This window comes from Chiloscyllium plagiosum, chromosome 10 (genome assembly GCF_004010195.1).
Source record: "Chiloscyllium plagiosum isolate BGI_BamShark_2017 chromosome 10, ASM401019v2, whole genome shotgun sequence".
Lineage (NCBI taxonomy): Eukaryota > Metazoa > Chordata > Chondrichthyes > Orectolobiformes > Hemiscylliidae > Chiloscyllium > Chiloscyllium plagiosum.
The window spans coordinates 43,844,648-43,862,627 of record NC_057719.1 but is presented as its reverse complement, the minus strand read 5'-3'; the positions used below and the strand labels follow the sequence as shown (position 1 = coordinate 43,862,627).

General features: G+C 40.7%; 1 protein-coding gene across 2 annotated transcripts in view; it reads right to left on the bottom strand.

The window, feature by feature from the left end:
- Window positions 1-15,644, bottom strand: part of atl1 (atlastin GTPase 1) — a 64,388-nt gene extending 48,744 nt beyond the window's left edge. Inside the window, exons 1-2 of one of the 2 annotated variants that reach the window (XM_043697616.1) lie at window positions 15,191-15,644; window positions 2,904-3,148 (exon numbers count right to left, since the gene is read on the bottom strand). In XM_043697616.1, the coding sequence (XP_043553551.1) occupies window positions 2,904-3,148; window positions 15,191-15,239 (294 nt within the window). In that variant the 5' untranslated portion in view covers window positions 15,240-15,644. The remainder of the gene's footprint in view (window positions 1-2,903; window positions 3,149-15,190) is intronic. The other variant, XM_043697615.1, reaches the window with a different exon arrangement.
- Between the last annotated feature and the right edge of the window lie 2,336 nt (window positions 15,645-17,980).

Sequence of the window (17,980 nt, the reverse complement as noted above, 5' to 3'; positions counted from 1 at the left end):
CCCCACTCCGGCCTATCACCCTCACCTTGACCTCCCTCCACCTATCGCATTTCCAATGCCCCTCCCCCAAGTCCCTCCTCCCTACCTTTTATCTTAGCCTGCTGGACACACTTTCCTCATTCCTGCAGAAGGGCTTATGCCCGAAACGTCGATTCTCCTGTTCTTTGGATGCTGCCTGACCTGCTGCGCTTTTCCAGCAACAAACTTTCAGCTCTGATCTCCAGCATCTGCAGTCCTCACTTTCTCCTAGAAAGTGACCTGGGGCTAACATTAACTTTCATTTGCCAATTGGATGGATCAACACTAGGATGAAAAAATGAACAGAATACTTTGATATGCAGCCAGAATTGTAAAACATAAATCTACACAATCCTTCCTCAGACTTTGCAATGCATTAGTCAGGCCACAGTAAAGCATACCATATTAATTGTTTAATCAGTTCAACACAAAAGAAACCAAGAATTGGAAAGAATACGGAAAGGACAATATGCTGAAGTTGGTAAATTATGAGATAAGAATAAAGAAGCTTGACATTCAATATCTGGGGAAGAAAATTCCTAAAGGTGTACCTCAAGGTTAATGAAACACTTAAGTGATCTCAATAACATTAAGATTTTTATTTTAATTCAACGCAAAAAAGTATTAGAGAACAACAATAAAAATTAATTTTCAGAAACTGAATGATTGTTAAGAGTTTGAAGTAATTTGTTAGCTGAACAATTGTGGCTTAAACATTTGAGATTGTTAACAAATCAGAGTTGAAGTTTTGATGTAAGAGTTAGGCTACTAAAGGAAAAACTGTTTCTTAATCCTAACTTCATCTATATTCATATGTCATCAGAGATTAAATATTGCAATGCAAACAGGAATTTTAAATATTCTATGCAGTTCATTACAACTGCAATGTTAGAAATTCAAGTAACTGGGCATAAGCTGTTTACTTAATTTTGACAGCCTATTTCCTAATCTTTGTCATCTCAGTTTCCACGATATCTGCCCCCTTCAGAAAAAAAATGCAGTTTATTATTCTGGAAGAAGAACACACAACACGTTTCTATTTTGACAGTAAAAGTACTCGCGTTCTGCTGGCTAAGTAATTTATTTCCTACATCAAGTTGATGAATCTATTCTAATAGTATATAAAGGATGAATAGTATTTAGAACAATAAAATACTGAGAATAGATAAACCTGGCTTTTCCTACCTAACCCTTCCATTTTTGAGACTTTGCATTGTTTATGCAATCCATCCCATATTCTGCTTCCTTTAAAGTATCTGTAAATGCTTGTAATTCCATCCACATTAAATTATGGCTATTTAAAAAATCTTAAATGGCTTATTGGACAAGTGCACATCATTATTTGGTAGTAAGCTAAAGAACCCATTCTTGATCTCTGGTCTGTACTGTGTTACAATATAATTGACCTCACTGTGCCTGAACTCTGTAACATTATTTTCTACTAACTCCTATCCAGAGATTCCAAAGCAAAGTTTATATGTATCTGCGCTGTGTGTGGCGCTCTTATGGCTGAATAGCCCGACTTCATGTCGACTCAGACATGAAAGATGGATAAGTAGGCAAAATTCTGTCTGACTGCCACTAACCTCAACACTATATTACAGCTGAATCAGTGCTTTCAGTTGGATAAAAGACAGTTAGTCTTTTTCAATAAGTTGAGTCGACCACATCAAGGAGACTACAGTTTTCTACATAACATGATTGTGTAAAGGATACATAGAAGAAAATAAATTTATTTTTAAAAATGGGATACAAATTTACCAAACTATGGGAATCATAGTTCAATGATTTGCACATATACTTGATCCAGTAATTTGAATTCTTTAACTGAGGGATTCATTTCTGCTTGTGTATATTAGAAAAGACATAGCATTCTGAGAATGTACAAGAGTTTACTTTTATTACTTATGTTTTATTATTGTGACAAGTCAGCTCCTAGAATTGGATAATTAACCAAATAATTGCAACAAATTACTGTTACTATGTACATATCAGCTGTACATCTGACATTACTGGAACTGACACGGTAAACTACAATAAGTGATATGTAATAATTTCAACTTCTGATAATTGTTGTGGTTGGTATGTATTCCATACAGATTACTGCTCAAAGTATAGAATTTAGTACTGAATGTATGAAATAATGTGATTTTTAGTCAGTATCTTGGCTGTAAAAATGTAATTCATTTCTCATGGTTATGGTTCTTTTATTGTCCATAAACATTTAAATATGGGTTAAATTACACTGTTAAATCTATTCTGCTTCACAAGTTCCAGCATTTTTGTTTTGCTTTCTTTTTTCTTAGTCTTAGAATTCTTGCAACAGCTATCATTCCTCTTCCTGAACTTCTGTCTTTTCTATAGTTACCAACATTTTTTTCTCACTTGGAGACACACCCAATATCTTCACAGGTGAGGTTTCATCATGAAACCAGTAAAAAGGTGAGGGGAGTGCAGGAGCTTAAAAATTTTGAAATGTGTGCATAGAATGTAGTGTTACTTATTTGCTGCTCATGAGTGGCTTGCTAGGCCATTTCAGAGGCTAGCTATGAGTCCACCACATTGTTGAAAGTCTGAAGTCACATCTATGCCAGATCAGGTAAGGACAACATATTTCCTTCTATAAAAGACATTAGTGAATCAGATGAGCTTTTATAACAACTGAAATTGGTTACATGATTGTGATTAGACTAGCTATTAATTCCAATTTCTTTTTTATTGAATTCAAATTTCACTATCTGCCATGGTGGTATTTGACCGATGTCCCCCAGAAGATAAGGGTGAGCTTCTGGATTACTACTCCAGTGACATTATTACAATGTCATTGTTCCCCCTATGTTAACAATGACAAATGTTAATGTGAGATTATGTTATTCTTACTTTACCTGACTGTACATATATCTCAACATGAAGTCCATAAGAAATGATTTTCCTTTCCTGAAGGCACCAGCAACAGATAAGGCAACCACTTCCCGATCTCTAACTTCTTCTGAGAGAAGGATTTTGTTCAGAGCTGTTTCATCCAGTTCAAAAGTATGGTCATCATTAACAACAAGAATCTGAACTGGTCTGGCTTGCTGCACAGTTTCATCTTCTGATGTCCAATTGAAGCTTCCCTCCGAAAATCCGCCTACAGTCAAAGTTTTAAAAACATTAATAAAATAGTTCACTTACTCTATTTAATACACATTTAATACACATTTTGGATGTTGAACTTCCAAAAAGACACAACTGAAATTGGAAAAGTATTTGCGCCAAGTGAATACTTCAACCCCTCATTGCATTATGGGATCAGCTTTTTTTTTATTTGAAATGAACATCTTACATAAATATTATTCATATTTAGACATTGGAGAGGGGCCTCCTGTTAGAAAAGGAGGCTGATGAAGGAAGCACAGCATCTCTGTCAGCAGAGGCATAAGCAGGCTTAGCATCCATCACTGACCTCCTTCCTCTAGCCAAAAGATAATGGTCAGACAGGAAGGCTTCAACTGGCATGAGGACAAGCAGGCCAGCTGACTGAGGCCTTGTTCACAGCCCATCAAATCACTGTCATTTGGGGGTGGGCAACTAAGTGATAGGCAAGACACTCAGGGTATTTTCTGGATCCTTTCTGCCTGCAGGGACCATAAAATTATTGCATATACTTAAAATATCTGTATAAAAATATTTATACAGTTAATAATTAGTGTTTTAGAACAAACTCCTTTTAGACATTTCTTAGTGAAAATCTGTATTTTATTTGTTCAGATGGGCACAATGGCTTTATTTACTGTGGGTGACAGAAATCTCTCTAATCAGTTGATAACCATCAGGAACCCTGCACTGTTTTTCCTCCAATAGACTCAACACTATGACATTTTTATCAGATATTTACTTGAGCTGGGCCAGGCCCCCCATCTGATTACGTTCCCAGTAGGGCAAAACTTCCACTCCCAAGAATGTAAGCTAATCAGAAGCTGGGTACACTCCAGTTAGAGTGTCATCCTGGGGCCTTCATCAGGGATTCCTCTTGCATCCCTGGGAAGATATGAGCAAAACCAGGATGGGGATCACTGGGAAGGGTTCACTAGTGAGGGAGGGAATGAGGGATCCCATCTCAAGAGGCAAATAACACACTTGAAAGAGTTTGCTGGACAGCTCTCTCAATGTTGTCTCCCATTTAAGGACATCAAGTGGACTCTGCATTGAGAGAATTAATAAACAATCCAGGTCTTTTTCAATATATAATTTCAGTTACATCACACTGTTAACTTTTGCAATAAATTCTTTGTCTTATGATCTTATACTCCACAACCACCTGAAGAAGCAGCGGTCCGAAAGCTAGTGCTTCCAAATAAACCTGTAGGACTATAACCTGGTTTGTGTGATTTTTAACTCTGCTTGGGAAGACCACTTGTAAGCCTTCCCACCTTGAATTTGATCAGAAGGAGGTGGGAGAAGATCTATGGGATATTCACCCAACACACAGTGCCCCCACACAAATGTCCAACGTATCAGTCAAAGTTCCTCATTAGATGTCCACAGTGTGCACATGTTAACTGTCACTGAATCCAACGAGTGCATAAGGCAAGGACCTAATACCAGTTTAAGGTCCCATCACAACATTGGCAGTAAATGATTGCAGCATCATCTCCTAGCTCATCACTGAATCTACTTGCCTTCTATAGATTACCTTCCCTCACTATTAAGTGACTTGGATAATTTTGCTGTCCCTTTAGTGACAAGTTAGCTACCTCTGGGGCCACGAATGGTGCCTGCAGCTCAGTGATTGCATCCTATTGAGGCAGGAGAATTACTTTTTCACCATGCTGCTATCATCATTAGGTACAGAACTAGCAAGCTGAGTATAGTTGAATTTCCAAAAGGCATTGGGTATGGTTACTACTCAAAGCAAAAGCTCATGGTTTTGGGTGTGATATATTATCAACATAGAGCATGGTAAACTAACAAGAAACAATGCTGGGATAAATGGGTGAGTTTCAGGTTGTCACTTCTGAACTGACACAGGGATCCATGCTGAGGCTTCAATGACTTACGAATTATATTTATGGCAAAGATGAAGGGACTAAATAAGTCATACCCCAACTTGCTGACAAAGATAGGTTGGAACCAAGTCGTGAGAAAAACACAAAGAGTTTGCAACAAGATACAGATTGAGAGGATGGGTGAAATATTGGCAGGTTGTATAATGTGGGAAAATGTGAGGTTGTCCGCTTTGGTAGGAAGAATAGAAATGCAAGCTATTATTTAAATAGAGCGAAACTACAGAATGCTGTGACATAGAGAGATCTGAGTACTCAAGTGCATGAATGAATCACAAATACACACACGCAGGTACAGAAAGTAATTAGGAAGGCAAATGGAATACCAGCCTTTATTGCAATGGAAAATGATGCATAATATTAGAGAAGACTTGCTACAACATCACAGCACGTGTTGAGAGAGAGAGAGAGAGAATGAACATCTCACATTTCCATTTAGGTTTTATTTTTTGTCTCCGTAAAATCACCATTGTGACAATGATGTTATTCAATACTTCCACCATCAGGAAAAACACCAATGCGGCCAGTGAACCAGTAACAAACAAAGTCCGATAAGAGCAATGCTTATGTGGAGAAAGTGAAGGGACAGGGTAAGGATTACATCTAAATAGAACTGGAGGGCGAAATATAGCACTCCAACTCCAACCCCTCCCCCCATTGCCCACCTCTCTCTAAAGGCATCGAGAGCATTGGTAAACATCGCATGCTCCCTCACCAAGGACACCCATGGCCGGCTGCCTAGACCTGTTTACTGCCAGCCTGGACAGGCCCAGACACCCTTGTTTAAATCTGTCAGTCAGGGCTCCGTGACTGGACCCAGTTAACAGCCCCAATGAGACTACTTGTGTTCTATAATGTCCACCCGGCTGACCGCATTGCAATCGCTACGTTCCCCCCACCTCCCCCCCCCCCCCCCCCCACCCAGTCCAGGGGCGCAGGCCTGTTATTTTCTTTCAGCCTCTACTCTTTCACACTGGGTCCGGTTCCTCTAACTCAGACTCTGACACGGCTGGTGTGTATAGGACTGTAGCCTGCCTCTTGCACCCGGCGCATCTCAGAAGCAATTCACCCTCTACTTCAGAGTAGTAAAGGCACTGACAATGCAACATCTGCCATGTCCATCTGAAACTCTGAGACTTCTTTAACACTAGATGAAGGGGAGATCCAATGGGTTCTGACAGTCTTTCTGGCTGTTCTGAGGGGCTGGGTATGTTTTATTCATGTCACGTTTACGAGTTTGCAGCTTTCATGTGGTCCACATGCTTCTTCAGGACCGTCATTTCAGCCTCTTTGAGTGGGAGTCCACAATGACTAAGAATGTTGGGCGCACGAACAGACAAGCATAGTTAAGATGTAATCAGGTTCAAGGTTTACCCGGCCATTCCCAACTGATTCATTTGATTTTGAATTGAATATTGTATTTTGGTAAGAAAAAGAACTGGTGTGAAGAAGAAACATCTGCCATGTCCATCTGAAACTCTGAGACTTCTTTAACACTAGATGAAGGGGAGAACCCATGGGTTCTGACAGTCTTTCTGGCTGTTCTGAGGGGCTGGGTATGTTTTATTCATGTCACGTTTACGAGTTTGTAGCTTTCATGTGGTCCACATGCTTCTTCAGGACCGTCATTTCAGCCTCTTTGAGTTGGAGTCCACAATGACTAAGAATGTTGGGCGCACGAACAGACAAGCATAGTTAAGATGTAATCAGGTTCAAGGTTTACCTGGCCATTCCCACGAAGCTGTTGGCAGTAATTTTTGTCCTTGTTGGCACTCTGGACACTGCCCCACCAATGCAGGTAGGTCTGCATCCAACCCTGGACACCAGACATAACTTTTCACCAACAACTTCATTTTGGATACCCCTGAATGCCCTGGTGGAGTTCAGCCAGCACCTGACAGTGACCTTTGCTCAGGACAATCATTCTTGCTCCTCATAACATGCCACCCTCTATGGTGATCTGGTCTCATCAGGTCCAGAAAGGTTTCAGTTCTAGTTTCATCACCACCAGGACTGAATCTTTTTGCATCCATAGGCTGGTATTGTCAGAGGTGACTGGAAGAGTGTCCAGAAAATTTAAAGCCAAAACAGACTCTTCCAGTGGTGGCATCACCAATGGTATATCTGCCAGCAGCAGGCAGGTCAAGGCACCTGCATTGGTTACTTGGCCTCCCAAATGAACAGTGTTCCAACTTGTAATTACGTACACTTAGAATGAGAGCCCACTGCTGAATTTAACCTGAAATTATGGCCAGCACAGTCCTGTCCTCTGAGTACCCAATAAGAAATTTGTGGCCTGTTACTATTATGAAATTACAGCCGTAAAGGTACTGGTGTAACCTTCTTACACCAAAGATCACTGCCAAACTTTCCTTCTCAATCTGGACATGTTTGTGCTCTGCATCAGCCAAATTCTGAGGAGCATTTGCTACTGGGTGCTCACCTCCATTGTGTCATCTGTAAGCCAACACTAGCCTGATACCATACAGAAAGATATCACGTGTCAGCATTAGATGTTGCTTGGGATCAAGTGTGCCAACATCTTAGATGATGATAGCTACTTCTTCACTTCTCTAAAGGCTACAAGAACATTTCTAAGGTTCACCCTTTTTCAATAGCAGAGGTAAGAGTGCCAGGACACAGGCCAGTTACATATGAACTTTTTGTAATATTTCACAATCCAAGGAAAGACCTAAGCTCCAGAGTGAGCCAGGGCACCTTTGATTGCTTTCACTTTATCTTCCATAGAGTGTAACCTTGTCTTGTCAATTCTGTAGCCAAATCGGTCACTTGGGGTACCTGGAGCTCACAATTTTCCTTCTATGGCATACATCTGACTTGGAGAAATGTCTAAGGACGATGTCTGAGTTCTCTAAGTGCTCTTTATTAGTCTTCCTTGTTTTTAGCATGCTGTGCAGATAAATGGCAACCTGGGGTGGACTGTGTAAAATGTTCTCCATTGTCCACTGGAAAAATGGCACAGGCTGATGATACTCAAAAGGCAGTCTCATATATTGGTACAAACCCTTATGGGTATTAATTGTAGCATACTTCTGGGAATCCTCATCTAACCACAATTGCAAGTACATATGGCTCATGTCCAGCTTTGTGAAGGACAGCCCTCTACCAACTGTGCATATAGGTCTTATAGACGAGGGATTGGGTATTTATCCAGCTGTGAGAAGCATTTTACTGTTTGTTTAAAATCCCCACAAAGAAAAAATAACACATTGGACATTACAATCAGTACGACCAATGCTGCTCATTCTGCAAACTGTACTGGTATGATGACCCTTCACTTTCCAGCCTCCTGGTTTCTGTGTCTCCCTTTGCAAGTAAGGCACATGGCCTTGCAGAATTGTGGAATTGCTTCTTGGTCCAATATGCAAAGTGGCCTTGCCTCCTTTGATAGTCCCTAGACCTTCCTGAAAAACTTCCAGGTATTTAATTAGGACTTCACTCAGGCAGCTATTTTCAAATCAAAGAATGTTGAGCCCATCAAGGTGAATCTTTCTCAATCAATTTCATCCCATCAGGCTTAGGCCCAAGCTTTTTACTGCAGTAAGTGGTAACTGAACCAACTGCTTCTCATTCAAGACCGGAACCAAAGCTGTACCCTTAATCTGTAATGGTTCCCCAGTACAGGTTCTCAGTCTAGCCAAAGTCTTAAGCAAACTTAAGGGTTGGAGTCCCAAATGAATTTTGTTAAAGACTAGTTCTATAATTACCGATACACCCATGCCAGTATCAACCTCCATTAGAACTGGGTGACCCTTTATCCAGATGTTTATTTTGATGGTTTTGATTTGGATGTTGCTATATAATTTAAGAGTTTTGATGTCCCCACCTCAGAAAAGATATGCTTGCCATAAAGGAAATGCAGCAGAGAATCACTGGGCTGAAACTGGGGATGGGAGGATTGCCCTGTGAGGAAAGATTGGTTGAACTGGGACTGGAATTTAGCAGGATTAAGGTGAACAGATTGAAATGTATTACAGGGCTGAACAGTCCAGATGCAGAAAGGATGTTCTTGCTGGTTGAGTAGCCTAAACTAAGCGGCACAATCTCAGAATCCAGGTCATTTAGGACTGAGATGAGGAAAACGTTGTGAACAAATGGAATTCTCTACCACAAAAAGCTGTGGAGCCAAGACACTAAATCTATTCAAAAAGGACAGATACATTTTTAGATTTAGATTTTAAAGGCATCAAGTGGCAAGGGGAGAAAGTGGGAATATAGCATTGACGTAAAGGTTCAGCCACGATCAGACTGAATGCGACAAAAGGTTCAAAGGGTTCAATGGTCTATTTTGATTAGATTAGATTAGGTTACCTACAGAGTGGAAATCGACCCTTGGGCCCAACCAGTCCACACCAACCCTCCGAAGAGTAACCCACCCAGGCCCATTTCCCTCTGACTAATGCACCTAACACTATGGGCAATTTAGCATGGCCAATTCACCTGGCTGGCACATCTTTGGACTGTGGGAGGAAACCGGAGCACCCGGAGTAAACTCACGCAGACATGGGGAGAATGTGCAAACTCCACACAGTCACCCGAGGCTGGAATCAAACCTGGGACCCTGGTGCTGTGAGGCAGCAGTGCTAACCACTGAGCCACCGTGCCACCCTGCTACTAGTTTCTATGTTTCGAAGTAAAATGGTTTTGTTCCCTTTGTATTTTGTGTTTAAGTAGCTAGCTATAGCTATGTTCTGTAATGTGAGTTATGACAGTACTTTGGACCTGAAGCGAAGTGTTTGTCAGATTGTTGCTTCTGCCGATTGACAGGCTTCCAAGAAAATTTTCAATGTGGAAGTTTTTGGATAAGTGAAAAATGATCATCTCATGGGTAAAACAGTACATTTCTGACTACTGAAATGATAATCTATTTGAAAATCCATTATGAAAATCAAACTTCCTGATATGAAGAGCTAAATACAGCAGATGGTAAAACTTTGCAACAACAGCAGAAAACGGTGAAAATATGGACGGTGGAGTTTAATGCCCCCTTCCAGCCCCACACAGAATATAAAATTGTGAAGGGTAATGCTGCTCAGAGGCACCTTATGTGCTTTTTCTTCAAATCCCCTTCTCTCTCTCCTCCTCCTATCTCGCCCCCAATCTTCAGCAATCCTAGGCCTCCAGTGGGTGTATTCCAGACAGCTCCACCTGCTCCTGGTAGTTCTGTTGGACAATGGAAAGTTGCCAGACTCTTCTTGGCCAGAAGCTCTTAGTGGGTGGCATTTAGCCACTGGGTCCACTTCCCAGGGAAGGACCAACATTGGCTAATTAAGCATCTGATGGGTACTTAATCAGGTATGCTTTCCCCAGGGTAGAATACGTAGGGATCTGGCTAGTTCTCCAGCTAACAGGCAAGAACCCTGTCTCCAATATTAAATTCCACTTAGTGAGTGTGGTGAAACGGTTAAAAATTATGACCCAATACATGTGTGAATCTAACCGGAATGGAGGTGTTGCTTAGTCCCGTGTGAATCTTCTTATCTGTATGTAACCAGAATGGAATGTGTTTTTTAGCCTTGCTCTGCTGTTCACATGAATGTTTATATCTGGAAAAGAGTATATCAGCTGGAAAAGTCTCCAGTTCGGTGAGTCTGCTCCGGGGTTACGTTTAACCGCCGAGCGTGGGTTGTTTGCAACCGCTCTACGAGAACTGACGGCTCCCAGTTCCGGTAACATGTAGAGTGAGTATAAGCCAGACCCGTTGTATGAAACCTTGTTGTGGCGACGCTGCGGGGAATAAAATGCCCATATTCTAGCAGACTCGCCTCTTGGTCGTTTGTTCTGTGTCAGACTACTCTCCTACGAACCTGACCTTGAGAATTTTTTAAAACAGTGAGTCAGTTAGCATCTGTGCAGAGAACAGATTTACTAATGTTTCAAGTTCCAACCTGACAACAATAAAGGTACCCATATCCAAAATGCTAACTTGTCTAAACTGCATTTTCAGTTTTGTTCCCAGCTGTTTTGAACTTTGAGACATAAAGACAGCACAACTACTACTTATTTTTTACTGCTCATCAGTGAAAAACTGCTACTGCATCATAACATTCCTGATGCAATTGGCACTTGAACTGGAACATTAGCTTTCTGGATGAAATAAATACCTGTATGTACTGTAGCATGTTGTCATATTGTTGAAATGTTTCAAATTTCTTCAAATACCTAATTACTTTTGATATTCCATACTGTTACAAAGAAAAATATGACAGATATTCTGCACCAAAATGCCACAAATGTAATCGACTTCTTCAAAAGCTTCACTAAAGGGAGCAATCTTGGCCTGATCAACTGGGAAACTTCCTGCTTTTCTTTGAATAATACCATGAGATCTTTAAAGCCCACTTGAATAGATGGAATGGATGTCAGTTTCACATGTCTTAAAGATAGCATATCAAATAATGCAACATTCCCTCAGGAATGTGTTGGAATGTGGATGTGATTATTTTTAGACAACAGAACCCAGCTACGTCATTAATTTACTGACACTTATCTTCACTTTCTCCCCGCTCTGTCTTCTTCACACCAGTTCATTTTCTTACCAAAAAACAATATTCAATTCAAAATCAAATGAATCAGTTTCCAGGAAGTTACTACAGTCTTGGTGAACCAAAGAGACATATGAAATACACAAGTCTGGTCAGGGGAGAGGTTTCAAGTGAACACTGAAATGATCCTCCTACTAATATTCATAACAAAATAGCTGGACCCACTTGATCAAGGCGCTAAGGCACTGAGTCATCACAATTCAGTGCTCTCTAATGGAGACAACTCCCTTCATTCCCTTCTCTTGCTTTAACTGCATCAACTGTCCATTCCTTGTTTCGTAAAATGTTGTTCACCCAACAGGTATCAAGTAGATTTTGCCTTATTTGATGAGGGAATGCTAAAAGAAGAGATGAATGGATGTTTGTCCTAAACAGATGAGGAAAGTGGAGAGATCAATTTTACAGATTGTGTTTCATAGACAGAAGTCAATCACACAGCATGAAACAATTGATGAACATATTCAGCTCTGTATTCCAACCCACACATCTTCTGCATTTTCCTGCTTCTGATTCATTTGCCTTTTAGAAAATGTTGCATTTCTTATAGTTATCACATTTTCAAATCACTTTGTCAATAATCTTCCAAAAGCTTTGTTCTTTGGGTTAGTTTCATTATTCTTCCTGGCAAATGCAGTCTATTTATTCCATTACTAATGCTTCATCATTCCTATGCTTCATATTTTACTACAGCTCTTTTTTCGTTTCCTATACTAACCATTTTGCAAATATATCTTCATTATCTTCTTTACTTGGTACTTCACATTTGTAGAAGATAATTCCACTAGCTCAAGAGTGTTTTAGGTTTTAATCACCTGTTTTCTTCCTTTCTCCGCAGAAAGTGTTTTGCTCTTCAATCTATGTATGTGCTTACCACAGGTTCCAATACAAAAGAAATGTGTATAATAGTCTTATAATAGTTTACAACAGTGACAATTTGTCTATAACAAAACGTCACAAGGTGCATTGCAGGAGCACTTCAAATAAAATTTGGTATAGAGCCACACAAGAAGATAGTAAGGTAGAGGATTAAAGGTTGGTCAAACAGATAGCATCTTAGGGCAAGAAAGAGAGTTAGAGATTTAGGGAGGAAATTTCAAAACCTGGAGGCTTGGTAGCTGAAGGAACAACTGTCAATGGAACACTTAAAACCAGGACTAATTGAGATATTATAATGGGAGGAGTTCAGAAATCTTGAAGGGTTATAGTGATGGAGAAGATAAAAGATAGTGAGACGAAGAGCGACATGGAGCGATTTGAAAACAAGGAGGATGAGAATTTTAAATTTAGGCATTTCTTAACTGGGAACCACTATCAGTGTGTCAGTAAGTACGGGGTCAATAAATGAACAAGACTTGGTGCAAAAGAACATGAGCAGCAGGATTTTGGATTATCTCAAGTTTACACAGGTTGGAACATGTGAGAAGTGTATCCAAATAAGCCGGACAAGAAGTAACAAAGGCGTAATGAGCATCAGAGGATCTGAGACAGGGCTGGTGTTGGATGATATTATGGAGATAGAAATCACTGGTAATTGTGACATTGCAGATACTTCACTGGAAATTCATCCTAGAGTCAATATGACACCAAAGTTACAATGAGACTGGCTCATTTTCATAAAGTAGCCAGGAAGAGAGATGGACGAGGTGGCTCGGGAATGGATTTTACAGACTGATTTCAGGGCTGAAAATAATATTTTTGGTGTTCCAAAAATGTGGTTTGAGGAACTTCCAGTTGTCACAAAGTCATCTAACAATTTAAAAACCATGGTGTAAAGAGGGCTGATGACGATGTAGTTTTGGATCTAACAACACACACGTGGAAACTGTCACTATGTTTTGCAATGATGTTCCCAAGGCAGCATCTAGATGAGAAACAAATGGAGTTGTAGGATAAATCCTTCAGGGGCACCAGATATAATAGAATGGGAGCCTGGCAATAAGACAATGCAGTTGATTGGCTGGCCATGAATACATCAGCCATGAGAGCCCAACCAGGCGGACAATGCTGAAGAGGAGTTGGAGGAGAATGGTGTAGCTAATCACGTCAAAGATTGAGAGGATGAAGAATGATTGTTTACCTTTGTCAGTCACATGGGATGTTATTTGAAATTTTGATAAGAGCTATTCTAGTACAGTAACAGAAGCAGCAATGTAGTTTAAGGGATTCAAACATGTAGTTCTGGGTAAAACAACACAGATTTGGAAGGCACATTTAAGGACTGTGGAGAGCAAAGAAAGATTGACAATGGGGTTATAGTTTACAAAAGCAGTTGGTCATATATTTTCCCTTCAGATAAGGGGAGAGGTGATGACAGCAGACTCCAATGAGAAGGGACAGTGCTTGAGATGAGAAACCAATTTCAATGTTTAATGATATTAATTCACATGGGTAGTGGGAAGATATGTTGGTTGGTCATTTGAGAGTTCTTTGAGGTGAGATAAGGGAAGGCAAGTATGACCAGAAAAGATAGTAAAAAGGGTAAATTATCACATGGGGGAATATGAGTAGAATATGTAAAAAGTGGGAATATGATTTATAAAGTCATTATGTTTCTGTGGGGCAAAAAGATAGATATTCAATCAGTACAAATGTTTTAATTACATGAGATCCTGATCCACTCAGAGATTCTGGATGGATCCAGTAAAAGATCATCTTTGCCAGAATTCTAGAAGTTTGACAACTTTTTTTTATACACCAATTGAAAAATGTGCCGAGTCACATTTGTAAGTGTGTGGATGTGACAGCATTTTAAGTAGGCAATATTTGTTTTAATGTCGAAAGTGATTTCCAGGTATTACAATTGAGCACTCACAATGGTTACAGGAAAAAACGAGAAATAAATTGACCTCAAGGCGCTACCTGTCCTCATCGAAAAAAAAATTCTGGGCGGTGGTAGAGGCTTACATGTCTGGAGATATTTGCTTTGCATCGTTTTTTTGTTGTTCCGCAAGATAGTGCTAAGAACGAAGATAGGATGAACAGCGTCTGCTTTTTGAGGACCATAAGTATGACGGGGTGGGAGAAGCAAAGGAGGAGAGAAAAATCTTCTCCCCCGACCCCTTTTAAAAGGCTGAGCCACTTCACTATTTCCTAGGGCGAATCACTGAAGAAATAAGGACGTTCACAGTAGCAAATTCCTTCGCAGCTCCAAGCCTGGGTGGCGCACATTGTGAACATTCTTGCTGCTTTTCTGGATTTATTTGGCTAACAGTTGAGGGCCTGTCTGAATAAGCAGCCCCTGGAGCCGGCCGGTTTCCATAACATTGTACGGCTTCTGCAAGAATTATGCACAAGACCAAACGCAACCAACATTTGGCGTGCTCAAGGAATAGTAACGACCTTATTAATATTTGTGCTGCGTTTTGGCGACAATCCCGTCCCTCATGCCGCCCTAATCAACCAGCACTGGGGGCTAAATGCCCCCCCATCCCTACAAGCGACAGCATCCTACCTCCTGTACTCAGTCCCTCCCCTGCCTTTCTTCGGGAAGGTACGGGTATTTCTGGTTCTGCAATCTTTATCGGAGATATTCTGAAGGCCACAGGCATATGGCCGACTTACCCCAGCTATTTCTTTCTTTCCGATTCCTTGCCATGTTTTTCTGTGCCATTTTGCTGGCGTCTGCACCGTGCAGCCGGTTACGGAAGAGGATCCCTTTCGAAAGGGCGTCTCTCTCTCTCTCTCTCTGCGAGGATGACGAGTTGTGAGGTTGGAGCCTTTCGTAGCTCAGAATTAAACAATGTACTGAAAACACCAGGGGGTTGCAGTGTGCACATTAGTGTGGTTCAAGCAGGGAATATAATGTCACATATATTGATATTAACAACAAGTTGGACAGAAACAATCTTTGTATATATGTGAGCGCCACAGGGAGGGGTTGGATTGTATCATTTCTCAGGACGATATTTGCGTTTATTTAGACCACAAATTACTGCAAAACAAATGATACAATATGAAATATAAACATTTTCATCATAAAATGCACAATGTGGTGAAACAATATTAATAATATTAAGCGTGCAATTTGAAGGTTCCTCTAATCATTAATGATTCCTCATAACTCTGAACAATAATGTCAAATTCTAAATTCGTAGGAAATTGTTAAGTGAATTCTGCAGTCCCTAATTAAGAAACTGTGATTTATATATGGTCAGTCGAGGTCCTTGCTCACAAAAAATGCTGATGTTACAACCTTATCATCTTGACACTGCTGATTTTCTGAGATGCCGGCACTTCATAGAGTCATAGGATTGTACAGCATGGAAACAGGCACTTCAATCCAATTGGTCCATGCACTAGATCTCCAAATTTAATCCAGTCCCATTTGTCCAGACCCCTCAAAACTCTTCCAATCCATATACCCATTCAAATGCCTGTTAAATGTTGAAATTGTACCAGCCTCCACCATTTCATCTGGCAGCTCATTCCATATATGCACCTCCATCTGCATGAAATAGTTGCCCCTTAGGTCCCTTTTAAGTCTTTCCCCTCTCACCTTAAACCTATGCCCTCCAGTTTTGGACACCCTCCCCCTGGGAAAAGACCTTGGCTATTCACTTTATCCATGCTCCTCAGGATTTTATAAACCTCTGTAAGGTCACCCCTCAACCTGCAACTCTTCAGGGAAAAAAATCCTAGCCTGTTCAGCCTCTCCTTATAGTTCAAATCCTCCAACCCTGGCAATGTCCTTGTAAATCTCTTCTGAAACCTTTCAGAACATCCTTCCTACAGCAGGGAGACCAGAACTGAACGCAGTATTCCAAAAGTGGCCGAACCAATATCCTTACCGCCACCACATGACATCCCAACTTCTCTACTCAATGCACTCACCAGTAAAGGAAAACACATCAAATGCCCTCTTACCTATCCTGTCTATCTGCAACTGAACAAAGTCCAGTCAACAGAGTCACAGTTGGTCCATGCCAGTTTGTTAATCATGGCATCTGCAAAGATTGTACTTGTTTCAATAGACATAAGTTATGGTTTTGAATTGGGGCAAACAATAATATTCAGAGATAATAAACTGCTAAGAAGAGGTGTTGGCCTAGTGGTATTGTCACAGGACTTTAATGCAGAGATCGATGTATTATCTTGAGGGGGATAGGGATTTGGATCCCACTGTAGCAGATAATGGAATTTGAATTCAATACATTTTTTGTTTCAATATGTGGATGTGCCCACTAGAGAAGATACAAAACTTGACCTACTCTTGGGAAATAAGGCAGGGCAGGTGACTGAGGTGTCAGTGGGGGAGCATGTTGGGGCCAGCGACCATAATTCTATTAGTTTTAAAATAGTGATGGAAAAGGATAGGCCGGATCTAAAAGTTGAAGTTCTAAATTGGAGGAACGCTAATTTTGATGATATTCGGCAAGAACTTTCGAAAGCTGATTGGGGGCAGATATTCACAGGTAAAGGAAGTGGTGGAGGCTGACACAATCGCAACATTTGGATGGGTATATGAATAGGAAAGGTTTGGAGGGATATGGGCCAGGTGCTGGCAGGTGTGACTAGATTGCGTTGGGACATCTGATCGGCATGGACGGGTTGGACCGAAGGGTCTGTTTCCATGCTGTACATCTCTATGACTCCATGACTTTGAAAGGATAGACCAGATCTAAAAGTTGAAGTTCTTAATTGGAGGAAGGCTAATTTTGATGGTATTAGGCAAGAACTTTCAAAAGCTGATTGGGGGCAGATATTCACAGGTAAAGGGATGGCTAGAAAATGGGAAGCCTTTAAAAATGAGATAATGAGAATCCAGAGACAATATATTCCTGTTTGGGTGAAAGGAAAGGCTGGTAGGTGTAGGGAATGCTGCATGACCAAAGAAATTTAGGTTTTGGTTAAGAAAAAGAAGGAAGCATATGTCAGGTATAGATAAGATAGATCGACTGAATCCTTAGAAGAGTATAAAGATAGTAGGGGTACACTTAAGAGGGAAACCAGGAGATAGTTTTGGCAAATAGAGTTAAGGAGAATCTAAAGGGTTTTTAAAATACATTAAGGACAAAAGGGTAACTAGGGAGAGAAAGGACCCCTCAAAGATCAGCAAGGCGGCCTTTGTGTGAAGCCACAGGAGATAGGGGAGATACTAAATGAGTATTTTGCATCAGTGTTTACTGTAGAAAGGGACATGGAAGATATAGAATATAGGGAAATAGATGGTGACATCTTGAAAAATGTCCATATTACAGAGGAGGAAGTGCTGGATGTATTGAAATGGTTAAAGGTGGATAAATCCCTAGGACCTGAACAGGTGTACCCTAGAGCTCTGTGGGAAGCTAGGGAAGTGATTGCTGGGCCTCTTGCTGAGACATTTGTATCATCGATAGTCACAGGTGAGGTGCC